A 24,011-nucleotide genomic window follows, 5' to 3' on the forward strand; every position below is an offset into this window, starting at 1 on the left:
ATTTTCTCATGAATTATTAAGTGTATTTGTTTGCACACCTGCCAGACATCTAGCCCCAGGGTAGATACGACCAGGGAGGAAGCAGGAAAGCACCCAGTACCTGTCCTCACAACTCACAGCTGCAGGGGCAGCCAGGGGCAGGCTCAAGGCAGTATGTGACTCGGCAAGAACTAAAAGGACAACAACTCTGCCCTGTTATCACTTGTACAGCTACTGGAAGACCCCCTCAAAAGGATACAAACTCAAAAATGTACCATTTCACTGCTGTACATTAGGCAAAAGATGACCAGAAAATCATAATGCATTTTAGCTTTATTAAAGACATATTATAGTAGACAAGTAGACGAACACATGCTCTATAAAATATACATTCTGATGTGTGACAAAATATAAACAGATACTTGGAAATGACTACACTGAACAATGACTCGGCTTATACCTCTTTTTAGGTACATCTAGTATTAGGGCTGTTTAGACTGGCATTATCCAATAGTGGAAAGTAGAGGGTAGAAATAGTCTTACCATTGTAAAGAGGCCACAGTAAACAGCCAAGAGACATTCCAAGAGTACTTGACCACCTGATGATCAATTTCTCTTTCAAGACAGTTACAGTTCATAAAACATCATTTTACTCCTTTATCTGAAAACAGGCACAAGTCAAGCTGTTTCTTCACCTTCACCCTATTCCATCTTCTCTCTCTCTCTCTCTCACACACACACACACACACACACACAACCTACCTTACTACTGACAAAGCCTCCGGATGACTCGGGTTTTCAGGTGTTGTTAAGTGCAGCTTGTAACATACCTCTTAGTTCCGAACTTGTTACTTTTATCAATGAACCAGGCGGTTGTCCAAAAAAAAAATTAAAAGAAAGAAAATCAAGGCTAACGGATGTTGGTTTTAGACTGTACTCCAAACAAAAAAGTTTAAGGTAGGAAAATGGAAAAAAACATCTGCCAACTATATGGGGAAAGAGATCATGTAATAAAAAAAATGAAACATTACTTGCAGGTTGCCAAAAAAGGAATCTTAGCTCAACCTTCTAAGGTCCAGCTGTTTTCACAATTACCTTTATAATCCGTATCAAGGAGCAAAGTAGAGAGGAGGATGTGGCATAAAATGACAGCAAATTTACCTGTTATTCCATTACCCTTCTAGCATTTCTGTGGATATTAAAATGATTAGAAAAAGCCATGACACACTTGGGTAAAATATTAGAATAAAACTGAACACCACAATTCCAACCCCATTCGAACTGCAGTCCCACAGATAAGAAGAAACAAAAATAAAAATTATCAACAGGGTTGGGCACAGGGGATCACAACTATAATCCGAGCACTCTGGGAGGCCAAGATGGGCGGATCGCTTGAGGTCAGGAGTTCGAGACCAGCCTGGGTAACATGGTGAAACCTTGCTACTAAAAATACATAAATGAGCTGGGCATGGTGGCGGACATCTGTAATCAATTCCAGCTACTTTGGAGGCTGAGGCAGGAGAATCACTTGAACCTGGGAGGCAGAGGTTGCAGTGAGCTGAGACCGTGCCACTGCACTCCAACCTAGGCAATAGAGTGAGACTGTCTTATAATAATAATAAAGAGTAAAAGTTTTAATACATCATGGGCTTTTAAATTTGTTAGTAATGTCATTTATGTTAGTAACTACTTATAGATTTCTTCAGAAGAATTAAGCCCAGAATTTCATGTTTCATGTTTCCAGCTACGAACACAGGTCAGACCCCTTTTGTCAACCAAAGCCCAAAATTCTCTGATTTCCTGAAGAGCTCTAAATGAATACAAAGGACTTCGAAAGGACAAAGTTTTAAGACTATCAGATTGCTTCTGGGGATTTCCAATGAAAAAACTGAAAAGGACCTTAAAGGTCATCTTGCCCATATTCTATCTCAATGAAGAATTTTTAATTTTAGATATCTTTATTTCTCCAAATTATCAGAAGTGACTAAAATAAAAAATGTAATTGACTGCCATTATCATCACCATGGAAATGACTTTATGAGAAAACTGGTCAGATGAATGTTATTGCTTCCCATCTTCAACCAGTAAATAGTTGCCACTGGCACGTTCTTCACATGTACCCCAAAACCTAAAATGCAATAAAAAAAAAAAAATAGTTGCCACTGATAAACTGACTGCCAGGAGTCTGTCAAGAATGCCTGTTCACAGGGGGAAAACATCCTATAACTTATATGCACTTCTTGATTTCATCATACAAGACAAGCACAAAAGCACCACCCGTGCCTCTGAGAACACTGGACCATGCACCCTTGAAAAAAGCTTTGCCTCCTTCATCACAAGCAATCTTCCTCCAGCAGTCAAGCGTGCCTGTGTACATGATGTCAGTTCCTTTGTGCCCTGACTGCATCATCATGTGGCAGCGAATGGTGTCAAATGGATAGGAAGTCAACCCAGCAACAGCAGTGACAGTCTGTGTGATCATCCAGCTGATGACGATGTTGAGTGTTCTTGGGATCCAGAAGCATTCCCTTTGCAGTGTCATAGATACCGAAGTAGGCAGCTTGGTAGAGGATAATACCCTGCACAGTCACGTTAAAGCCTTGGTAAAGGCTTTTAATCTCATCAGATTTGTTGATCTTAACCAGAGAGTCACCGAGGCCGCGGAACTCTCTTTCAGCTCTAGCTTTACCCACATCAGCTGCTAGATGGGTATGGGCAAAATCAAGAGGGTACACAAAACACAAGGATGTGGCCCCAGCAACACCACCTGATGCCAGATTCCCTGCAAAGTAGAGCCAAACTGGGTCCTCTTGTCCATGCCACCCAGGAAGATATGCTTGTATTTATCTTTGAAGGCAAAGTTGAGGGCCTAGGTGGGGAAGTATCTGATGACACTGGCCAGGTTTCTGCACCAGGACAGGACTCCCTTCGCCTTGGGAATACGGACCACACAGTCTATAATGCCCTTGTATTGCTTATCTGCGTTGATCTGCTTGCTGGCATGCTGCACCTGCAGCAGCAGCTAGACCGGCTCAATGGGAGCTATCGCCATCTTGGAGATGGCTGTGGCTGCTCCACCTGCCAGAAGTCCTTGGCGAAGGACACAAAGGCATCTGTCATGCTGAATGGAAAGACAGGCTGCTGCAGGACTGAAGAAATTTCTTAAACACTATTAACAGATGATGATTTAGCTTCTGCATGTACCTTTCCACCAAAAAGCCTGATTATTCCATTACCAGATAAATTTATTAAACAGCCTGCATAAAATTTATCAGCAAGTATATAATACACCTCCCTATGTATAACTCCTGTCCTCTGGAATAAAATTCTTATTTTTCACGACAACCCTTCAGTAGCTAAAGACTTTTAGCACATCTCTCTTTTCATAGAGAAATGGATAACAGAATCTAAATTGCTTGACATCTTAATGTTCCTTTTATAGCCTCACAATGGGTAATGTGAAGGCAGCTGTTTTTAAACATGAAAGTTATTCTGAGGTGGCACTTTAGGGGAATGTGCACATTGGAATGGGTTCCTGCTATTTTTTTCAAGACAGAGTAGCTTGTATACCAGGGAAAGTACTGCAGGTGCGGTGGCTCATGCCTATAATCTCTGCACTTTGGGAGGCTGAGGTGGGGAGATTGCTTGAGCCCAGGAGTTTATGATAAGCCTGGGCCACAAGGTGAAACCCCATCTCTACAAAAAATACAAAAATTAACCAGGTGTGATTGGCACAGCTGCTCGGGTGGCTGAGGTGGGTCACTTGCGCCTGAGATATGGAGGCTGCAGTGACTACAGTGAGCCATGATCACACCATGGCACTCCAGCCTGGGTGACAGGCTGTCTCAAAAAAAGAAAGTACTTTAGAAGTTGCTGACTGACAGAAAAACAATGGTATAAGCATAGACCCTGTGCCAGTAGGGCATGAAGCTCAAGGGATACTGTCTTTTCTTCCAGGTAGACTTGGAGACTCAGCCTGAAAGGGGACAAACAAATCAAGAGAATTTATATATTCCTACTGAAATAAAGTGGTCACTAGGGGGCAGTGGGGAAAGGAGGTATTTCAACATTTCAGTTTGCCTTGCTTTGCAACATTCCTGATTAAATTAGCATTAGGCAGACATTATACTGCTGGAAGAAACACTCATGGGACACTAATACTGCTTAGAGAGTTAATGCATTGCTTGATCAAAAATATATGCAATAATGAAGTTTCACAAATTCCTTTTCCTAGGATTTGTGTGTGTGTGTGTGTGTGTGTGTGTGTGTGTGTGTGTGTGTGTCTATTTAAAGACCAGAGATAGGCTCTTCACATTTAAATAGATTCCTGATTATTTAGGCAAGCTAGGAACATCTAAGAAAAACATCTCAATCATCTGAGTTGACATGATGGAAAACAACCTGGCTCTCCAGGAGACCAGACTTTGACAGCACTGTCAGTAGAAGGACCACTGCTAGAGCAGAGAGGCAGCACACCTACACGAAAAGTTTTCTAGAGCACTAGCTCATAGGCTATCTTCTGCCGTCTCACAGGGACAGCTGATGCTCATTTGCACAGTCTCTGGCAGCCTAGCGCTAACTCCACCTTTTCCACTCAGGAATTCTATCAGAATTTGAGTGAGAGTACTATAATTATAGGGATAACTTTGAATACATTAGAAAGGTGAGTCACAAACTAGTTACAAATTAGTTGTGATACACCTACCTGTCAACTCATTCTGATACTCTAGTGTGCTATAAAACCAGCATTCAGACATGCTGCTCTAAAGAGCAATGAGTGGTTTTTCAACTGAGTCAAGATTCTATTGTTTACTAATATTGTTTAGAAGCAGAATTTTTTTTCTCCTAATGAGTATTTCTTAGACCATTACTCCTGCTATAAAGGAAATAAATCTGGCTCAAGTCAGAATGAGCAGTATCACTCTTGTACTCCAACAAACATGTCATGAAAGCAGCTTTTTATTAAAGTAGCATAATCCTCCTTAGTTCCTGGAGGGAATTACAGATTCCTAGAATAGAATGTTACAGCTGGAAAGGGCTTTAGAGCATCTAGGAAAATATCCTTGTTTCACAAATGAGAAAATCTAGCCTAGAGAAGTAAAAAGACTCACCCTTGATTACAAAGCCAGTAACAAGCAGAGTCAGGAAGCGAATGAGGTCTCTTAAATTCTGAGCCAGTCTAGTACAAACTACATCATAATCTAGTAAGAAAGAAGAGGAATCGCAGATTGAAGGGACAGGAAATTGTGATCTTTAAAAAGTTCAAAGTGAAAATGATCAGAGGCTGACAGGTGAAAGGAAAGAAAAAAAGTGTGGCACTACTAAACAGCTAAAGAAGTGCTGCTGCCCATAGGAGAAAACATAGGACTGAAAACAAGTATGAATAGGCTGGGCGCAGTGGTTCACGCCTGTAATCCCAGCACTTTGGGAGGCCGAGGCGGGTGGATCACAAAGTCAGGAGTTTGAGCCCAACCTGGCCAATATGCTGAAACTCCATCTCTAATAAAAATACAGAAAAACTAGCCAGGCCTGGTGGCACATGCCTATAACCCCAGCTACTCAGGAGGCTGAGGCAGGAGAATTGCTTCAACCTGGGAGGCTGAAGTTAGAGTGAGCCAAGATCATCCCACTGCACTCCAGCCTGGGTGACAGAGCAAGACTCCATCTCGAAAAAAAAAGTATGAATAAATGCTGAACTTTCTGGCAAAATGTTGAGAAATTATGTGAGTTTAGAACCCTTGAACAAGGACTTAAAAATAGATATTTTTATTTAAGTGACTGAAATTTTCTAGTGAGTAACATTGGATTTAGAGGAGAGAACAGAACAGCTTATACAAGGAAAACTGAAAACACAAAAAAGAATTACATTATATTAAAGTGTGAAGTTCTTCATTTACCTAAAGCTCTTTGCTATCGGAAATGCAAGAAAACTTTTTGGCTTAAATAATCACTTGTACAAAACAAAGACCACTCCAAGACTTTACAGTGTAAGAATTTTGGGGCCTGGTGCGGTGGCTCATGCCTGTAATCCCAGCACATTGGGAGGCCAAGGAAGGCAGATCACTTGAGGTCAGGAGTTCGAGACCAACCTGGCCAACATTATGAAACTCTCTCTCTACTAAAAATACAAAGAAAAAAAAAAAAAAGCTGGAAATGGTGGTGTGCCTGTAATCCCAGTTACGCAGGAGGCTGATGCCTCTGGGAGGCAGAGGTTGCAGTGAGCCAAGATCATACCACTGGACTCCAGCCTGGGTAACAGACAGGTCCTTCATCTCAAAAAAAAAATAATTTTTGCACGTTCTTCTACCCTCAAGAGCACTCTTCGCTTCTTAAGATATACTGCGCATTGGTAAAAGATTAAAAACAAATCAAACTCAGAAAAGAAACAATCTTTGGTTTCCTGGTCAATGAAGCTTTGCTGAACAAAGAGATTCCCATTCAGAGAAAGCACAACGTGAACACAACTAGAAACAACTAAAACTCAGTCTGGTATTTCAATACTGTGTCATAACAAGCCAGACAACTGTCCAGCTGTTCTTTAAGACAGAAAACTCAGAATCTGACAATGAAGAACATGGATGTGGCCCAGTGCAGAAGTTGCATGGACCAATTGTTTCCAGAAGATTTCTATTTGTAAATAACCTGAGTGATGAAGATTACAGGCTTATGAGTGATAACAATTTGCTAGGCACTGTAGGTGAAAGTATAGAAGAGTTGCTGAGAAGGTTACAACAAATTAAAGAGGATTTCCCACAAGAATCAGATGAAAATAGAGGTGGATGATGTCTAGTAGTAGTAATGAGTCTGTAATAGAGTGACTTAACCTCTTTTGGACAAACTCAAAATATGACAGGAAGTGCGCAAAGAGAAAACCAAGCTTGGACAGCAGGGAGCCAGAGTAATCCCTATAGTTGTAACTTCAGATTCAATGTAGAGATCAATTTTATCCTTAATAATGGAAGGCTATATTTTGTTATGCCAGCAAAAAGAAAAAAAAGGAAGGCTGAATATAGAACATGAATATGCATCATCTGCAAGACTTCCCAGGGGAGAAAATAAGGAAAACAGCCAGAGAAAAGTGGAAAATCCACAATCTGTGTCAACATTATCAAGGCCACCTAGGTCAGGTACAAAGTGCAACAGAAGTATTGATGAAAGTTCTACCTACCAGAGGTCAGAGAAGACTGAGAAGCAGGAGCCCAGACCAAAGGAGAACCAGAGCGAGAATTGAAAGTAGGTTACCTCCAAATTCATGGTGAGAAATTTCACAAATATTTCATGATACTACACCATCTCAGACTTTTCAACAGCCCCTGGTAAATCAGACTGAGAGGTTTTCTAGAACTCAGCAACAAGAGACATTGAGGGAGCAAATAACTGACCCATAGTTGCGAAGTGGTCATCTTTTTGCAGCTTTTGGAACATGGAATGCCTTTCCAGGAGAATGTTCTCCAGACACAATCAGAAATGATAAATCTGGGGCACTCAGACTGAGAAATCCGTCATAGTCCTGGCTGTCATAGTAGGAAGAGTTCATCATGGAGAATATTTGCCAAGTTCATCACGGAGAATATTTGCCAAGAGATAGCATACCTAATAGAACTCAGTTAATATCTCAAACACCAAACAACAGTCACTTTAGAAAGTGAAAAAGGAGAACTCAGAAATAGTTTTCACATTCTAAGCAAGCAGGTGTGAGAACTTATTTCAGTACCAACAGAATTCCTGTTCACAGAATTTGAAATATCCATTTAAATAATACACCTGTTGCAACTCAAAGAGCATTAAAGCAGATAATGACAAGATTTGTAGACTCAGGTAAGGACAGTGATAGTGACAGATATCCTAGTGGCTCACCCACATCAAAACATGGCAAGAGCAAGGTCACAGAACGAAAGAGATGGTTCTGATATCAGCAACTGTTCTGGCTCCCATTCATGTCACAGTACTGCTTATGATTCCGACCCAAGTTCTGCAATCTTTAAATCAGCCTCCAGTTTTTGAAGCGTTCATTACACATAAAGTATAATGTACTTTATTATACCTGATCTAACTCACTGGTTCCTGAAGGAATGACTGAACTTTCCTCCATCAATTTCTGTTTCAGTAAAAAAGAGGGAAGGGAAAGGAGGGAGAGAAGGAAGAAATGAGAGGAATTTCAAAACAAGTTTTCCTTTAGGTGCATAGAGCTGTGACAGGACTGCCAGGCTCAGAAAAAACAAGCTTTTTTATGTTAGAAAGGGAGTATCACCTAGCACTTTTAAACAGATGGCAAATGACCAGAAGTATGAACCTCTATGCATGAAGAAAGTGGTTGATTATACCAAGACTGTGTTTAAGTATATGCAATCACTAAGTAGCTGCCTCTATAGATACACTTCTTAACAGGTAAATTTTTTAAACTTTTTATTTATTTTTGAAACAGGGTCTTGCTCTGTCATCCAGGCTGGGGTGCAGTGGCTTCACACAGCTCACTGCAGCCTTGTCTGCCCGGGCTCAAGGGACCCTCCTACCTCAGCCTCTGAGTAGCTAGGACTACAGCAGCATGCCACAACAGGTAACTAATTTTTAAAATTTATTTTTTGCAGAGACAGGGTCTCACCATGTTGCCCAGCCTGGTCTCAAATTCCTGGCTTCAAGCAATCCTCCCACCTTAGCCTCTCAATGTGCTGGGATTACAGGTGTGAGTCACAGTTTTTATACCTTAAATAAAGTTTTTAGATCTCACTAAATCAAGTTATTTAAAATCTGTGATCTGAGAAGCTACCTGTCAATATTATAACTGGGTATTATATATAATTTGGGCATATCAAAAATATTTACATTGCAGCCAACACATATGGTCAATGAATACAAAAATTATTTATAAATGCACATATATTTACAATGATATCCCTGGGCAATAGGGACAAAAAAAAAAATTCACAAGAATACAAAAACCTTTGACCTGGTACCAGTTGGTCAAGCCTGTGATTCTTGCTAAAGACCTTGAATATCAAAGCCCCAGTCTCAACTATCTGCCTGCAACCACTGAAGACTCCCGGGCACACTTCCCAGAAGGCTCCAAAGTTATTTTTGCTCCTTGCAAAGTAGAACATCAAAGTAGCGATGTGATGTTTTCTCAGGATCATTCTGAAGACTAGGGCAATCCAGCATGTTAAGCAGCAATGTGACTCTTCCTGACAGACAGATGCATACCGGAGCACATCGCCATGGAACCATCAGGAAGCACATTTGTCCCGTATCTTCCCTCTGCCAGTGCTGCACATTTTTGATGAGATGTACCCATTTCTGTCAGCTGTTACCATTTCCTCATCAGGTATAAGACCAAACAATGCATGGCCCACCTTGGTGCAGTCAGATGCAATCATAAAGAAAGAGTAAAGCAAATGCTGACTTCGGAGTTTCTTCTGAACTCTGAGGTAGTAAATGCAAAATTAAGTAATGAGTCTCTGCCCAGATTTCATCCTAAAGTGAATTTCACGTGCCCTCACTACCATCTTGAACGTTCTGAGTCCTACTAAAATCAAAAGCATGATCCTGTAACCTGTGGCAGGACATGGGAGAAGTGGAACAGTCTGGATCCCGCCCTGCCTGGCCCTCATTTTGATGAAGCTGTGGTGACTCATGAGCTGGCTGCTGGGAAAAGGGAGGATGAGGCAGGCCTAATTCTCTGTTTATGGTCCACAGAGGCCGCTCCAGTGTTTCTGAGAATGAAAGACAAGAATTATCAGTAGGGACTGGTAAAACTTAATATCCTTTTAACCAAATCCTCAAAGAAATAAAGATGTTCAACATTCCTGAACAAGGGCACTAATATCAAACACATACTTGCCATCTTCTTAGCCACAAAAAAACAAACAAAACAAAAAACACCAGAACATGGTCTTTCAATTCCCTCTACTTCACAAACCTAACCAATTATTTACTGAGATCATACTAAGTATCATTTACTTTCACCTGTTATTTTAGTGGTTCTGTCGCTACAAAATTTTTAAATAAAACTCTTTAGACACATAGAAAAGAACTAAAAGACAAATGGTATCCATATTGTAATGAAAGTTTCACGATAGATAATAATCATTGATTCAGTGCAGCCATTACGTCTTTAAATATCTCACAAAACTGTTTTAAAAATAAACAGCAATTCCCTTCCAAACAACAAATGATAGCCAAAAGAAGCTATATTAAATCAGATTATTGGCACATTGGTTTCAAACATGCATTTCTCATTCTTCTTTACCACAAATGGTGAACTATTTTCCCAAAGACTATTCACTGAAAGTTATATTAACTTCATAGGGTGCATTTTGGAAAAAGCTAGCCAAACATTATAAAAACAAATACCCAGAAATAAAAATAAAATCCATGTGAAAAGTAAGCTAGAGCAGGGTTTCTCAAGTTTTAATATGCACACAAATAACTTGAGGATCTTGTTAAAATGTAGACTCTGATTTGCTAGGTCTGCGTTGGAATCATGACTCTGCATTTCTAACAAGCTCTTAGGTAATGGTGGTGCTAATAGTCTATAGACTAGACTTTGAGTAAGAAGAAGCTAGAATATCCTATGTAAAGAATGGCCAATGCGCCAAAGCATTCTCATTTGTTGATTTCCTTACTTATGAACCAAATTAAAAATAAATCCCCAAAGTTAGAAAAAAGATGGACTACACTTCTGGTCCTTCTTAAACCCTTTTTGTTTTAACTCTGCTAAGACATCGAACAGTAAAAGTGGATCTACTGTTGGTGCATTTCTTTTATGAACACTTAATGTAAAGATAAGAGACTAACTTCAGGCCGGGTGCAGCGGCTGATGTCTGTAATCCCAACACTTTGGGAGGCCGAGGTGGGTGGATCACCTGAGGTCAGGAGTTCTAGACCAGCCTGACCAATATGGAGAAACCCTGACTCTACTAAAAATACAAAATTAGTCATGCGTAGTGGCACATGCCTGTAATCTCAGCTACTCAGGAGGCTGAGGCAGAAGAATCACTTGAACCCGGGAGGCGGAGGTTCCAGCGAGACAAGATCATGCCACTGCACTCCAGCCTGGGCAACAAGAGTGGAACTCCATCTCAAAAAAAAAAAAAAAGAGAGAGAGAGAGACTAACTTCAATAACAGTGCTTTCCTCTGACCTCTAACTTCTTTAGAAGTCTTTAATCTCTTAAAAACAACAGAGGCCGGGTGCAGTGGCTCATGCCTATATCTCAACACTTGGAGGCCAAGGTAGGTGGATAACCTGAGGTCAGTCAGGAGTTCAAGACCAGCCTGGCCAACATGGGAAACCCCGTCTCTACTTAAAAAAAAAAAAAATACAAAAAATTAGCCAGGCATGGTGGTGGGCACCGGTAATCCCAGCTACTTAGGAGGCTGAGGCAGGAGAATCACTTGAATCTGGGAGGTGGAAGTTGCAGTGAGCCGAGATCATGCCACTGCACTCCAGCCTGGGCGACAGTGTGAGCTGTCTCAACAAACAAACAAACAAACAAACAAAAAAGAAAAAACAAAGCATACCTAAGATATTTCCAAGGATGGTTCTGGCAGGATTAAATGATCTAATGTGGGACATGAAGTAGTAAATGCAAAATTAACTAATAAATCGCTGCCCAGAAGTGAGTTTCATGTGTCCTCATTACCATCTTGAATGTTCCAAGTCCTACTAAAATCAAAAGCAGGATCCTGTAACCTGTGGGACATTAGATCATTTATTCCTGCCAGAACCATCCCCGAGAGTGTAACTGTATACTTTGTCTTCCTCTGTAAACCTATAGTTCTCACCTCCTACACTATTTCCAGTGCTCTTCCATGTCAGGCTGACAGGAAGATGAATGCTGATGAAAAGCTTGGTGGACAGGAAGACATGCTTAGCATTACCCTTTATGGTCTAGAAAGAGTTTTGTCTCAAATGCCAAGTGGTTATCAAATGCCTAATCTATACAATATAATGTATATTTCTTTTCCTGGGCCATGTGGAACAGAGGACACAAGACCAAAACTGCATTCCCACTTGTGACCTTGATCATACCTCATAAAAGAAAACACCCGCCAAGTGAAGCTGAGATTAAATGTTTACCTGCAACCAAACAAAACATTTAAAAATCTTCTCAGCCAGGCGTGGTGGCTCACGCCTGTAATCCCAGCACTCTGGGAGGCTGAGGTAGGTAGATCATGAGGTCAGGAGTTTGAGACCAGCCTAGCAAACACAGTGAAACCCTGTCTCTACTTTAAAAATTCAACAAATTAGTTGGGCGTGGAAGCGCGTGCCTGCCATCCCACCTACTCTGGAGGCTAAGGCAGGAAAAGCACTTGAACCTGAGAGGTGGAAGCTGCAGTGAGCCGAGATCATGCCACTGCACTCCAGCCTGGGTAACAGGGTGAGACTCCATCTCAAAAAAAAAAAAAAAAATTCTTCTCAGTAGGTCAGGCATGGTGGCTCACGCCTGTAATCCCAGCACTTTGGGAGGCTGAGGTGGGCAGATCACCTGAGGTAGGGAGTTAGAGACCAGCTGGACCAACATGGAGAAACCCCATCTCTACTAAAAATACAAAATTAGCTGGATGTAGTGGCGCATGCCTGTAATCCCAGCTACTTGAGAGGCTGAGGCAGGAGAATTGCTCGAACCCAGAAGGTGGAGGTTGCAATGAGCCAAGATTGCACCATTGCACTCCAGCCTGGGCAACAAGAGCAAAACTCTGTCTCAAAAAAAAATCTTTCAGTAAAAACCTTCACCAAATTATGCCCAAATTTTATTAGTTTATTTTGAGACAGAGTCTTGCTCTGTTGCCCAGACTAGAATACAGTGGCATGATTTCAGCTCACTGCAACCTCCATCTCTTGAGCCTAAGTAAATCTCGTGCCTCAGCTTCCCAAGTAGAAAAATTAACCACCACGTCTGGCTAATTTTTATATTTTTAGTAGAGATGGGGTTTCACTATGTTGGCCAGGCTAGTCTCAAACTCCTGACCTCAAATGATCCACCTGCTTTGGCTTCCCAAAGTGCTGAGATTACAGGTGTAAGCCACCGTGCCAGGCCACCCAAATTTTATTCCTTATTTAAATAAAGAGAGGAGAAAAATTATTAATACCCCATATGAGACCAGATGCAGTGGCTCACACCTGTAATCCCAGCACTTTGGGAGGCCAAAGTGGGCAGATCACATGAGGTCAGGAGTTCATGACCAGCCTGGCCAACATGGTGAAACCCCGTCTCTACTAAAAATACAAAAATTAGCTGGGTGTGGTGGTGCAAGCCTGTAATCCCAGCTACTCAGGAGGCTGAGGCACGAGAATCGCTTGAACTCAGGAGACAGAGGTTGCAGTAAGCTGAGATTGTGGCCACTGCATTCCAGACTGGACAACACAGTGAGACTATCTCAAAAAAAAAAAAAAAAAAAAGATAAAATACCCAAATGAAACCTTTTAAGAGCTTTTTTTTTTCTTTTTTTATTTGGAGACAGAGTCTCACTCTGTCACCCAGGCTGGAATGCAATGGCACGGTCTCGGCTCACTGCAACCTCCACCTCCTGGATTCTCCTGCCTCAGCCTCCCAACTAGCTGGGATTACAGGTACCCACTACCATGCCCAGCTAATTTTTTCAGTTTTAGCAGAGATAGGGTTTCACAGTATTGGCCAGGCTGGTCTCAAACTCCTGACCTCGTGATCCATCCACCTTGACCTCCCAAAGTGCTGGGATTGCAGGCATGAGCCACTGCACTGGGCCTAAAAGCTCATTATGTATGGCCTCCGAATTTTCAGTAATGTGATCTTGTTACCCCTCCCACAAAAGTTTTTTCCATCCTATATATGAAGACTTCTTTGTAACTCTGATATGTAGAAATCTCTAGCTATAGTTTACACCATTTAACAATGGCCAGTTACTCCTATATACCAAGCTGTTTGCTTCCTGTCAAATGAGAGCACTACCTATATGATAGAAGGAAGAGTCAATTAGATGAAAGTAAAAACAAAATAACAACAACAAAAATGCATCCCTTACCACTGCTCAACTGTGTGGAGGAAAGTTTCTTCTCATTTATCCTCTCATGGTTGGTGGGAAAGGCAGATGGCTCTCTGTCGGCTGATGATATCAGGCTCTCTAGAGCAGTAGTATCCTGGGGAGGATGTGCTAAATATGTCTCTTTAGGCATCTGGACCATGAGGCTGGACAGTGTCTGATCAAGAACATCCTCCTCAGCAATATATGTGTATGGACAGTATTCTCGGGTCCTGGAGTAGATGTTGGCATTGTCATAACAATCTGAGCAGATCACCCGGGTACTAGTGCCACCTAATAACAAGAAAAATAATCTAAATATCTTTCTGTTAAGGAATTATTTTTTGCCAATCATCAGTTTTCTTCAACAGTTGTCATCATCATTGCTAGCATGTATCAAGCACTTACTTTATAAAGTAGGTGAAGTTTCAAGCTCTTTCTGTGAATCGGTTCATTATTATCCCCACTTTACAGACAGGGTAAACTACAGCACAGAGAAGTTAAGTAACTTAACCAAAGCCATACTGCCAGAGGAGGAGCAGAAACAGACATTCTGGCTCCAGAGCCCATGCTCTTTAAAATTACACTGAACCATCTCTGTCTATCATAGATAGATCATGCCCAAATTAAGGAAGCAAGAAAAGACTGGTGCTGTGCTATAAGACACATGCTTGGGTTAAGCAAACAAAATAAGAGAATAAGGAGTTATGACTTCACTTTATGAAAACCCATGTTACTTTCATCAGTCAAGAGGTTAAGTAACACCAATTGCTACAGGTATCCCTAGAAAAAGCTTCTAACAATGAAGAGTCTTGCCTTACAAGTACATGATTGACAGAAGTACAGGTTTAACAATGAGCTCCCTGGATCATTAAGTGCTTTGAAAACTGAATGATGAAGGAGAGAAGAGTGAGAAATAAAGAGTGAGTTACTTATTCAAAATCATGCAACAAGCCAAGAGCAGTGGCTCACGCCTGTAATCCCAGCACTATGGGAGGCCGAGGCAGGTGGATCACCTGAGGTCCTGAGTTTGAGACCAGCCTGGCCAACATGGTGAAACCCTGTCTCTTCTAAAAATACAAAAATCAGCTGGGCATGGTGGCGGGTGCTGTAATCCCAGCTACTTGGGAGGCTGAGGCAGGAGAATCACTTAAACCCAGGAGGCAAAGGTTACAGTGAGCTGAGATCGCACCATTGCACTCCAGCCTGGGCAACAAGAGTGAAATTCTGTCTCAAAAAAACAAAACAAGACAAAAAAATCACAGAATAGAATATAAGAACTGGAAGAGAGTGAGAAGTAATTTAGTTTAACCCTGAAAGCAGTGTTATTTCCCACATATTTCAAAGAACAGACTTTTAAGTATTCTCTTAAAAGTCAGAAATACTGGCCAGGCACAGTGGCTCACACCTGTAATCCCAGCACTTTGGGAGGCTGAGGTGGGCAGATCACGAGGTCAGGGGTTCGAGACCAGCCTGACCAACACAGTGAAACCTCATCTCTTCTAAAAATACAAAAATTAGCCACGTGTGGTGGCGCACTCCTGTAATACCAGCTACTAAGGAGGCTGAGGCAGGAGGTGGAGGTTGCAGTGAGCCAAGATCACGACACTGTACTCTAGACTAGGCAATCGAGAGAGAGACTGTCTCAAAAAAAAAAAAAGTCAGAAATACCATATTTTCCATGAAAAGCCAAAATAAAATCCAATTTATCAATTAGATAAAGAAGTTCCATTGACGTCCAGCCTAAAACAGTCTCTGAAGAAATGGAATAAATCTTTCACTTCTATGGTATTTTAAGTACCACACAGATTTGTTGAAAGGATCTGTGAGAATCTTGCAGGAAGTGCTTTACAAATTGTTGTTTTTTTTTAATTTAAAAATTAGAAAAGTAAGCCAGGCATAGTGGTTCACACCTATAATCCCAGCACTTTGGGAGGCCAAGGCAAGTAGATCACAAGGTCAGGAGATCGAGACCATCCTGGCCAACATGGCAAAACCCCAACTCTGCTAAAAATACAAAAATTAGCTGGGCGTGGTAGCACATGCCTGTACTCCCAGCTGTGCAGGAGGCCAAGGCAGGAAAATCACTTGAACCCAGGAGGCAGAGGTTGCAGTGAGCCAAGATCGCACCTCTGCCTGACGACAGAGCAAAACTCTGTCTCAAAAAAAAAAAAAAAAAAAAAAAAATAGAAAAGTAAAGCTCAGATCTTAAGTAACTAGTTCATGGTCACAGAGCTGGAAAGAGGAAGAACTATCAATCAAACCCAATTCTCTGTCCCTTAATTCATTCAGTTCTGTCACTACATATCGGAGCCAGGGCACGAAAAGGGTGGAGTGGAGGGAGAAGAGCTAGTGTATGGGTACGCATCTCACATGTTGAGATGTCAGGTTCATTTAATTAGGGAACACTTTACATCTCTCTGATGTTCTCCAGTATATGTTGAGAACCATTGCTACCCTTTGTTGATTTTTTTCGAGATGGAGAGTCTCACTATGTTGTCCAGGCTGGAGCGTAGTAGCACGTTCATAGGTGCACTCACAGCACAATACAGCTTTGAACTCCTGGCCTCAAGCGATCCTTCTGCTTCAGCCTCATAAGTAGACGGGACTACAGATGTGCCACCATACCTGGCTCCTAGCTACCCTTTAAACTTTACTGAATGTCTACTTGTCAGGAAGAGAAACCAGCCTTCCTTGAATGTGGTCTGAAGGATGCCCATGCCTGAAAAGGGTAAGAAAGAGATAGCTAAAAAAGGTTTCCAAAACATCCCTTTCCTATAATTACACAAGTTTGGGAGCCTCTGCTGTGTACTCTGACCCCTTGTTTAATGTGTTTCTCCATTCTGTAAGGTGATTTTCTTCTCCTCTTAAGACTTTAGTAGTCAATTTTCAGCCTATTTTGCATGTGGTTAAATGTTTTCATTGGATATCTTTAAAATATTGCTTCAGATTAATGGAGAAAACTACACACTGAAAAATAAACTCAATAGAACAGGCTGAAATCGTAACCATAAACAAGAGTCATTACCATCACTGCCTTTGTGTGGATATCCATTGGTAGGAGGCATAAGTTGCTGATGACTTCCTGCCTCAGAGTTGCTATAGCCTTCCTGTGGCTCAGACAGCGTTCCTTGGGAAGACAAGTAGCTAGGAATGTCTGCAGGCAGGTTGAGCTCCTCTGTAAAAGAGACATCTTTAACTCCCAAAGGTAGGCAGTTGAAGCCAACACTCAGAAGACTATTTTGCAAATATGTTCACTTTGATAACATTGGCCAGAAAAACTTTATGTACCTAGGACACCAACAGCTCTTGGTACTTCCCCTAAAACTATTTCTCACTAGAATTCTTCTCAAAGCTTCACTTTAAAAGTTTCACAGAAAGAAACAAAACATAAAAGTTTAAATCTTATCTATAGCCACAGTTTCACAGTCTATCTGACTAGATTTCTTCTCTTGCAGGATTTCTGGGTGAGAGGTATAAAAAACTGAACTCAATGATCCAGCTTGATATTCAAGGAAAAGAAAAGAGAGCCTGATCTCAATCACGAGGGATCCACTCTTCCTTACAGCAAAATTATGATGAAAGGAGCCTCAGACATTAAAGAGAATGCATCTGTAATGCGTTTTTAAGAGTAAAGTTTTAGGGTAGTATTTATAAATTCTTAAAATTGATAAGACACGGTGGCTCGTGCCTATAATCCCAGCGCTTTCGGAGGCCAAGGCAGACAAATTGCTTAAGCCCAGGAGTTTAAGGCCAGCTTGGACAACATGGCAAAACCCAACTCTACTAAAAATATAAAAAATTAGTCAGGCGCAATGGCATATGCCTACAATCCCTGCTTCTCAGAAGGCCAAGATGAGAGAATCACCTGAGTCTGGGAAGTCGAGGCTGTAGTGAGCCATGAATGCACCAATACACTCTGACCTGGGCGACAGAGTAACACCTATCTCAAATAAACAAAATTCTTTCCTCAAAGAGGTTCTGTTATGAACCTATTCCTCAAAGAGTTTCTGTTATATCAAAGAAGTTGAACATTTTAACAACAAAAACTCCCTTCTATCACATTATCAGGTAATGTATCACAGCTCTTCAGTTTTCTGAGGAAAAGATGAGGCCTTGCTAGGTTGATTGGTTAGCCTTGAACTCCTGGGCTCAAGCAGTCCTCCCACCTCATCCTCAAGTAACTAGGACTACAGGCATGTACTACTATGACCAGCTCAGTTTTCTGTATTGTACAATTAATCCTATACTACATTATTGACTCAAGTACAACCACAGGTGTCATCTGGGTACTACTCACCTGTGTTTGTGATACTATAGTCTTCATTTTTCCTTCTCATGTGGTAAATAACAATGACCCAGATCAAAGAGGTACCCACAACACAGCAGACCACAACAATGATGACAATGCCAATTGTGGTCCAGCCATCATCTTCATGCCCAATGCTACTCTGGGAAGAGTCACAATTGGGGGATGAAATGACATTTAGGTAAATGTGGCCACGTTCTGTCCCAAGGGTGTTAGACATAATGCAGGTATATTTCCCAGCATCATCTAGCCCAGCATCTACAATGATGAGAAGCTGATTGGCTGCAGCAAAGAAGTGTCGCTCTGTCACCAGCAAAGGTCCATCATCTTTGGTCCAGTTGAGGCGAGGGGCAGGACTCCCTCCAGCTATGCACTGTAACACTGCAGTTTCACCTCGGGTTACTGTCTTATCCTCCAGGGGTCTAATAAATGAGGGTGTCTCTAACAGGAAAATGTTAAAAAAAGGAAAGAAAAGTTAGGCAATTTTATTCCCTAATTCCTACTGAATTATACCAATGAGAGCATAATAAAATGAGTAAGTTTATATACTGATGGGAGGATTAGAGGTCAATGTTTCAGAACAAAATCCCAAAAAAAGCCTAAATCTTTTCTCAGTATTATCCTAAGTAAGAAGTTCAGGGCAGCTGCAATAGCTAGAGAAGATCAGCAGGGGTGACTCATTAAAAAAGGTTAATAAAATCAATTCAAGTATAACCTTTAAAAAAAAAAAAAAGGTTAAAAATAACTTTAAAGGCTAGTCAAGGTGGTTCACGCCTGTAATCCCAGCACTTTGGGAGACCAAGGCAGGCGGATCATGAGTCAGAAGTTCAAGACCAGCCTGGCCAACATGGTGAAACTCTATCACTACTAAAAAAAATACAAAAAATTAGCTGGGCGTGGTGGCCAGTGCCTATAATCCCAGCTACTTGGGAGGCTGAGGCAGGAGAATCACTTGAACCTGGGAGGCAGAGTTTGCAGTGAGCCGAGATCGCGACATTGCACTCCATCCTGGGCAACAAGAGCGAAACTCCATCTCAAAATAATAATAACTTAAAAAAAAGAAATTCAAAGGTTTATATTCAAAGATGTTTATTACAAAATTTGTTGTAATTTTAAAGAATAAAGAAAAATATTTAAAAATCTAGCAGAAAAAATGATTAAGTAAATTATAGTATAGTCACATGATGTTTTACAAAGACTTTATTTAATGACAGGGTAACTTGTGGTACAATATTAAATGAAAAAAATGTAGGTCTATTTAGCTACCTACATAAATCAAGCTATTTTGGAAAAGCCTTTGCAGGAAAGAAAAAGACTTTCAGGGGAGAGTCTGAATAAATATGCTAAAATCCTTAAGTGTTTTAAAAAAAAAACACTGACGTCTAGGAAAATAGAGAACTAGAAAGTAGAATTTGCATTGGATTTGATTTTCATGAAGAAAAGTATTCTAATAAGGAAGAAAAATCAAAACAACAACAACAATGACAAAAAAACCCCAGGCTAGCCAGGGGAAGTGTTTAGGGAAAAAAAAGGCATCTTACCAGAACTATGGTTAAGAAGAACACACTGAAAAGGAAAGCAGAAACTCTAACCAGGAAACAGGTCTTTTTTGAGACAGAGTCTCGCTCTGTTGCCCAGGCTGGAGTGCAGTGGCGTGATCTCAGCTCACTGCAACATTTGCTTTCCAGGTTCAAGCGATTCTCCTGCCTCAGCCTCCTGAGTAGCTGGGACTACAGTTTAGTAGAAATGGGTTTTCACCGTGTTAGCCAGGATGGTCTCCATCTCCTGACCTCATGATCTGCCTATCTCAGCCTCCCAAAGTGCTGGGATTACAGGCATTAGCCACTGGGCCCGGCCTTTTTTTTTTTTTTTTGTATTAAATTTTTTTTTGAAAATGAACAAGAAGCAAACAGTTAATTTGTCTTAGGTTTCTATCAAGCAATAAGTGAAGCAGTATCAAATGGCTGGGATACTCCTAAAAGAACAGTGGAATTCCCAGTGCAAACTCACTGAATAGTAAAAACACCTACATGAAATAGAAACCTTACAGAGACTTAAAAAGATAAGATGATAACGGAATTTGAACTTTCAATTATGTGATATAGATACTACCTAATTTTGCCCTATGTATATTCCCACATTTCAGTTATCTGACCCACTAATTCCTAGACTGACATAACCCTACATAAAATTGTGAAACAAAATAAAGATCTAAGAATCACAGAGGTAACTCTCAAACTTATTTTTCTTGCTTATTCAGACCAAGAGTAGTTCCCAAAGACTCCAACAAAAGCAGGGACCAATGGAGCAGTAAACGTACCTAACACTGTTAGTGAGGCATTTGCTGAGAGACCTCCTGCTATATTTCGTGCCATGCAGCTATAGATTCCCATGTCTTCTATTTTCACATTGGCAATAAAGAAGACGTCATCCTCTGGCATGACGTGCATGCGCCTTTCTCGAGCTGCAGGAAAGTCAGTACCACCATCTTTCTGCCAGGAAATCTGAGGTGCAGGGTGTCCTTCTGCAGCACATTCTAATCTGGCCATGGCACCAGTGCGAATAGTCAGATCCATTGGCGTTTTCAGAAAAGATGGCATCTCTGTTTCCAGAAAGATCACCAAGAAAAAGTGGACAGGGGAACAAAGACACATATATGCATACAAATAGGCATCAAAGAGTCTAGTAGGCAGATCACCCCCTAATGTTCCATTTCTCTAGACTGACAGTGAATATAGTTTTATAAAAAACAAATCAAAACAAAACAAAACTTTAGAGATAGGGTCTTGCTCTGCTGTCCAGGCGGGAGAACAGTGGCGCAATCAGTTCACTGCAGCTTCAAATTCCTGGCCTCAAGCTATCCTTCCACCTTGGGTTCCCAAAGTGCTGGGACTACAAGCCTGAGCCACAGTACCTCACCAAGAGTGAATATGGTTTTGAGGCCATGTTTTCTTCCAGAACCTCAGAGTATTTGGAGCACACTGATGACTGTCTCTTCTAGGATGCATGATACATTTAATCATCAGCTGAAACTAGGGAAAGCAGAAGGCCACAAATCTTCTTGAACTTTATATTTCAGAACCTGATATTTATTATGACCCCCTCACTTATGAAGCTAAATGATGCTTCCCCGGGAGGCTGAGGCAGGAGAATTGCTTAAACCCAGCAGGCAGAGGTTGCAGTGATCATGCCACTGCACTCCAGCCTGCGTGACAGAGCGAGACTCTGCCTCAAAAAAAAAAAAAAAAATGATGCTTCCCAAACCATCATCTACAAAGCTATCAAAGAAACTGCATGCTAAAAAAAATACTTTTGCTTTCAAAAGTATCATTAAAAAACATAGAAGCAAAACATAAGTACATCTTTTGGTTGCACAAAGCCTAAAGTATTGTAGTTATTCAAGTTGATAGGCAATAGATAAATCAATGTATTCTGGAGAAGCTTTTGCAGGAAAGAAGAGTATTCATTTTTAAAATGATCCCGTGTGGAGTGGAAAACCAAACACCGTATGTTCTCACTTATAAGTGAGAGCTAAGTATGAGTACACAAAGGCATACAGAGTGGAATAATGGACTTTAGAGATTCCAAATGGAGAGGGTGAGAGGAGGCTAGGGATAAAAAAAACTACACTTTAGATACAACATACACTACTCAGTGATGGGTGCACTAAATACTCAAAATTCACCGCTATAATTCATCCATGGGAAACAAACCCACTTGTACCCCAAAAGCTACTGAAATAAGGCTGGATGCAGTGGCTCACACCTGTAATCCCAACACTTTGGGAGGCCACGGTGGGCAGATCACTTGAGCTCAGGAGTTTGAGACCAGCCTGGCCAACATGGTAAAACCCTGTCTCTATTAAAAATACAAAAATTAGATGGGCATGGTGGTGCACATCTGTAATTCCAGCTACTTGGAATTATAGGAGATAGGAGAATCACTTGAACCTGGGAGGCAGAAGTTGCAGTGAGCCGAGATCACACCACTGCACTCCATCCTGGGTGACAAAGCAAGACTCAGTCTCAAAAAAAAAAAGAGAGAGACAGAAATAAAAATAAATAAATACACACACACACACAATTCTGTGTAACTATATTCAGATAATGAATTAGACCCAAAAATGTCCTAAATATTCCCAGTTATTAGAAGGCCCATGAGGAATAAATTTCATAGTTTTCAAGAGAGATTTACGGTTCTGGAATAAAAACTAAGAATTTCATAAGACTGTCTCCAAAAGCATAAACAACAGTGAAAAGTAGCACATCTCCTAGGACCATAGCATTTACGCTCCAACCAAAGATCAATTAGAGAACGTAAGTATGCAGACCGACTAATCCAAAAATCCCATCCGTTTGATACATTATCACAACTCAAAAGACAACAACAGTAAGAGTCCTACTTAAACGTCACATTTAACCTAATTCTGTCAAGTGATTCAAAACTGAACATGAAAAATCCTTCTAAACGTAAAAAAAAAACAAAAACAAAAACAAAAAAACAAGGAGCATAATTCCTTACCATTTACAGTCAGTTTGGCTTTCTGAGAATAATTAGAACCAAAGTGATTAGTAACAATACACTGGTATTTTCCTTCATCTGTGAAATTCACATTGAAAAGATGTAAGATACTAGTATATTCCAGAGCTTCTCCAGCTTGCTGCCGATAACGAACAAAATTCTCAATATCCACGTCATACAGGATTTCACTGTCTTTGCGCCACACAGTGGACATGGGTGAATCACTGCTGCTCACTGCAGTGCACGTCAGAGTCACATTCATGCCTCTTAGAGCATCTATGGTTTCAGGATGTGTCCTTATCTGTGGCTTGAGAAAATCATCTAAGGGAACAAAAAATGCATCCGTAGCCATGTCAGTTATTTATTTTTGCTTCTTTAGATTCAATTTTAAAACAAATACTATAAAATTATGTGTCTGTTTACAAAGTGGCTTATTAAGATTGAAAGAGACTACAGAGCTAGAGTCCAATTCCCTTGTTTAAAGATGGGGGAAATGAGGCCTAGAAAATTAAAAATGACTTGCTCAAAGACATGTCAGTCAGTGGTAGAGCCTGGATTGGAACTCAGGTTTCCTGACTTCAGGATCCAGCACTTTTCTACTACCCCTTACTGTCACCTGTGTGCTTAGAATGTATTTCTCATGCATTATCAGTTATTGGGGAAAAACAGAAACCTTATATTAGGATTTCAAGATAAGTTCTACTTCTGTTACCCCTTGTATATATATGTATGTGATAGATAAAACATGTATATAACCATTATTCTTTCTGTGCCAATATAAAATGGGGGGATTATGAATGATTTATATTTCACAGAGAATACCTATTAATAAAACAGATTATTTGAAAGCATTTTGTATGTACACAAGTTTCACTTAAAAGTAGTCAAAAATTCCAAACACGTCAATTGTCCAACAGAAGATTGGCTTAGGACTGGCTAATAAAATTTAGATTTATAATTTTCTTTTTTTTGATACAGAGTCTGGCTCTGTTGTCCTGGCTGAAGTGCAGTGTCATGATCTTGGCTCACTGCAACCTTCATCTCCTGGGTTCAAGCAATTCTCTGCCTGAGCCTCCCGAGTAGCTGAGATTACAGGCGCCCACCACCACGCCCAGCTAATTTTTTTGGCACTTTTAGTAGAAACAGGGTTTCACCATCTTGGCCAGGCTGGTCTTGAACTCCTGACCTCATGATCCACCCACCTCG

The 24,011-nt window shown here is 40.8% G+C and overlaps 1 protein-coding gene and 1 pseudogene across 3 annotated transcripts in view; both read right to left on the reverse strand.

Moving 5' to 3' along the window:
• Positions 1–294: 294 nt before the first annotated feature.
• LOC105726985 (ADP/ATP translocase 2-like) lies at positions 295–4,828 on the reverse strand (annotated as a pseudogene).
• Positions 4,829–4,920: 92 nt separating this feature from the next.
• LRIG2 (leucine rich repeats and immunoglobulin like domains 2) overlaps positions 4,921–24,011 on the reverse strand; it is a 183,319-nt gene continuing 164,228 nt past the window's right edge. For 2 of the 3 annotated variants that reach the window (XM_064372699.1, XM_012466608.2), the window contains exons 13-18: positions 22,806–23,126; positions 20,605–20,886; positions 18,276–18,725; positions 17,004–17,153; positions 13,979–14,269; positions 4,921–9,686 (exon numbers count right to left, since the gene is read on the reverse strand). In XM_064372699.1, the coding sequence (XP_064228769.1) occupies positions 9,460–9,686; positions 13,979–14,269; positions 17,004–17,153; positions 18,276–18,725; positions 20,605–20,886; positions 22,806–23,126 (1,721 nt within the window). In that variant the 3' untranslated portion in view covers positions 4,921–9,459. Of the gene's footprint in view, positions 9,687–10,930; positions 11,054–13,978; positions 14,270–17,003; positions 17,154–18,275; positions 18,726–20,604; positions 20,887–22,805; positions 23,127–24,011 lie in introns of all 3 variants that reach the window. The other variant, XM_064372698.1, reaches the window with a different exon arrangement.

Source organism: Aotus nancymaae, unplaced genomic scaffold, assembly GCF_030222135.1.
Source record: "Aotus nancymaae isolate 86718 unplaced genomic scaffold, 86718_ANA_hifiasm-v0.15.2.pri h1tg000007l, whole genome shotgun sequence".
Taxonomy (NCBI): Eukaryota; Metazoa; Chordata; class Mammalia; order Primates; family Aotidae; genus Aotus; species Aotus nancymaae.